At 31.9% G+C, this 3,232-nt stretch overlaps 1 protein-coding gene across 1 annotated transcript; it reads left to right on the plus strand.

The window, feature by feature from the left end:
- The first annotated feature begins 969 nt into the window (after window positions 1–969).
- On the plus strand, window positions 970–2,534 carry LOC145052069 (uncharacterized). The gene is made up of 4 exons (XM_078999877.1): window positions 970–1,079; window positions 1,214–1,420; window positions 1,505–1,708; window positions 2,249–2,534. Exons 1-4 carry the CDS (start codon window positions 1,074–1,076, stop codon window positions 2,303–2,305), a joined length of 474 nt encoding a protein of 157 aa, XP_078856003.1. The 5' UTR covers window positions 970–1,073; the 3' UTR covers window positions 2,306–2,534.
- The last annotated feature ends 698 nt before the right edge of the window (window positions 2,535–3,232 follow it).

The raw sequence follows: 3,232 nt of genomic DNA on the forward strand, positions 1-3,232 counted from the left end.
AAATTGGCTAAAGTTATTTTTCGGAACACATTTACCAGCTTATTTTCAAGGAAATATCAAACAAACACTGAACCTAAAAAATATGTTTTGTCTTAAGTCTTAACTGATTTATCAAAAGACTGGGTAAAAATTTATGATAAAGAGTGGTGAAGCAGAAAATGAAGAAAAAGCCTGTGGATGATGTTGTGGTCTATGTTTTTGCTTGGAATTTAATTTATTGATTTGTCACCTTCGCTTACATAAATGCTCCCCTACCTTTTTCAGTTTCCCCATCCTATCACACTAATTAAAAAGATTTAATTTATTGACATCTTCAAGTACAAGGTTATTTTTTCACTCAAACAACCATTCTCATAAATCTACAAGTGTCCTTGCTTTTACTACAAAGTAACACAACCAATTTAAAAATCAGTAAAGACTAATGTTTAAAATATTTAGATAAAATAATAGCGTTTGATTATATCTATAATTTTTGAAAATATAAAAATACTTTGCTGAATCATAGAGATGAAAGTCGTGAACTACTTATATACAAATTGGTTGATTTGTACTATATGGCATCTTTAACAAGCAAAAATTTAACTGAAAAAAAAGATTTAGACAATTTATTGATAAACTCCTTAATTTGAACAAAATTTTTGTTTTTTTTTTTTTTTTAATTTTTTAAACAAATTCAATAAACTCCTCAAATTTGATCAAACTTTGTTTTTTTTATTTTTTAATAAATTTTTTTTTGGTCCAAATTAATATTTGTCTAGATGGGAATGTTTTTGACCTTTGGACTCTTACACCATGCCCCTACTTCACACACTCCCTGGATATCCATTCCCTGCATAAATAGCTTCTGCATCCTTATTAATGGTAGTTTACGTTTATACCCTTTACCAAAAATACACACCACACATCACACCTAAACCCAAATCCAGCCAAACATACACATTTCATTACACAAAGTACAAATCATCGAAGCATTATTTCTTGAATTTAACAATTCCATCTCTCTAACTCTTATTTCTCTTTGGGGTATAAAGGAAAAGACACCCCCCACTCCACTTTTCACCATAATAGAAACCATGGATGTAAGTTACTACACCTCACTCCTCACATCCTTTACTTTCATTTCCAACTCCTCCATCAATCCACCATAACTTGTAGTTGAAAGTTGATTGATGTTCCTTTACAGAAATTTCAACAATGGTGTTGTGTTTTGCAGGAATTCACGGGAAATCATATTCCGGCGTTTGGGAGCTGGGATTGCAACAATCATCTTCCTTTTACTCAATGTTTCGAATCCGCTCGACAAACTGGATACATCGGTTATGGCTATGGCTACCCTCAAGATCGCGATCTGTACGTCGCCGGAGATCTGTATGAGAACAATGTCGTCACTCCAGCCATGATTGTCGTTCCTCGACGCCGGGTAAAGCCTTATGCCTAATTGTATTTCACATTCTGTTGATTAAATTGATTCTGAATTGTGGTTTTCTCTTTTGTGATGTTACAGAGGAAAGCGCCGGTGAAGCAAAGGAAGAAGGAACCGTGGGTGGTTTGTGATTACGATTATGTTTACGACTACAGCGAGAAGGAAGATCTTGCACCGGAGCAACCGAGGAAGGATGTCAATGTTAGTGGTAAAGTTCATCCAAAAGCTGTTGATGAGGACTTGTACAAGATCTCGCCGGAGCTCCTCCGTGCGCCGCCGAGGAGGGTAAATTGTTTCCTCTTACTTTCAATTACTGTTCACGGATTGTCTGACACTTTTTGAATCTCCGCAATTCACGTAATTCATTTTTGTGCACTTTTAACATGACTGTGGACCCCATAGTCAAACCATGCTTAAAGTCAACACTCTTCTTCTGTTCTTCACCAACAATCAATCAAATCACATTTATATATAATTTTTTTGAGGATCAAAGGTTTAAAGAAAATAGATTTTTATATGCTACAAAGAAAATGTAATAATTGTGGGTATTTTATATCTTTATTTTAGGGACTTGGGTCAAAGATTAAAGAAATAGGAGTTTTTTTCGGTTTTAAAAACTTGATTTTGTCTTGTAATGCAGAAGAGCAATAACCAATAAGTCAAATCTCATTCATATTAAATTTCTTTAAAGAAAATATTCTTCAAAGATAAGTAATAGTTTTTATTGGTATTTTCTTTCTTGATCTTGGGAGGTGAATCCAAGATTAAAATAATAAAATATAAGAATTTAAGGTTTAATTAACTTGAGTTTGTTTTCTTATGCAGAAGAGCAAGAGATGGGGGTTGTTTTCAATGTGTATGCAGCCAACTTGTGTTAATTGAAATCTTTGAAGATGCAAATTTCAAAAATAGTAGAGATATATAAATATATATAGATATATAAGAGTATGTGTGAATGTGTCAAAGATGGTGACATGGCCCAAGGATATGAAGATTGGAAGATGTGAAGAAGAAGAAGAAGAGAAGTATTCATGGTGTTCTTTTTGTTTTGGTGTAATCCATTTTTGTATTTCACTTGACAAAGTTTAATGAATTGAATTTTGGGCCATAATTTCTTAACCCTTTTTGATATTTAAATGTCATTAACTTTTGGTAATAACAAACATACCAAAATATGCAATTTTTGTTGTGGGTAGGATTATTAATCAACGTTTGTTCAAATATATGAAATTTCATCAAGGGGTTTTTGACATTTTCTCTTTAAAGAATCTTAAGTTCTTTCTTCCAAGAAACAAATTGATCCAATGTTGAAGATAGGTCTTTAAAGTTACTTGAACGTGTCAATACATTTTTTTTTTGTAAACAACTTGTACTTGTTATTTGAGTGTTTAATCAAAGATCGATGGTAATAAAGTAAAAAAGATCTTTAAGTTGAAAAATTGGTGAAAAATATGAAAGTAATGAAGAAAATGGTAAAAAGAAAAGTAGACTTTTGGATGGTGGGGTATGGTTTGTTACTATAATTATGAAAGTTTCTGCATGCTCTAAACCAACCCAAAAAGAAACCCTCTATTTTGCATGCTCTGAAAATACCACCAGTCTTGCCTTTATTGAAAGTGACTTGAGTATGCCAATGTATGTTGGCTTGTACCATTTTATATGTATTAATCTTTAGTAAATATTTTGAAATAATTATTGTCAATATAGTATGTGTTTGTAAATAGTGTTTGGATGTGTTGCAAATCATGTTTTATGTATTAAATTATTAATTTTATTTTCTGATTTGACCGTAGCATTCAAAATCAAATG

This window comes from Lactuca serriola, chromosome 5 (genome assembly GCF_051521515.1).
Source record: "Lactuca serriola cultivar US96UC23 chromosome 5, Lser_US96UC23_V15, whole genome shotgun sequence".
Classification (NCBI taxonomy): Eukaryota; Viridiplantae; Streptophyta; class Magnoliopsida; order Asterales; family Asteraceae; genus Lactuca; species Lactuca serriola.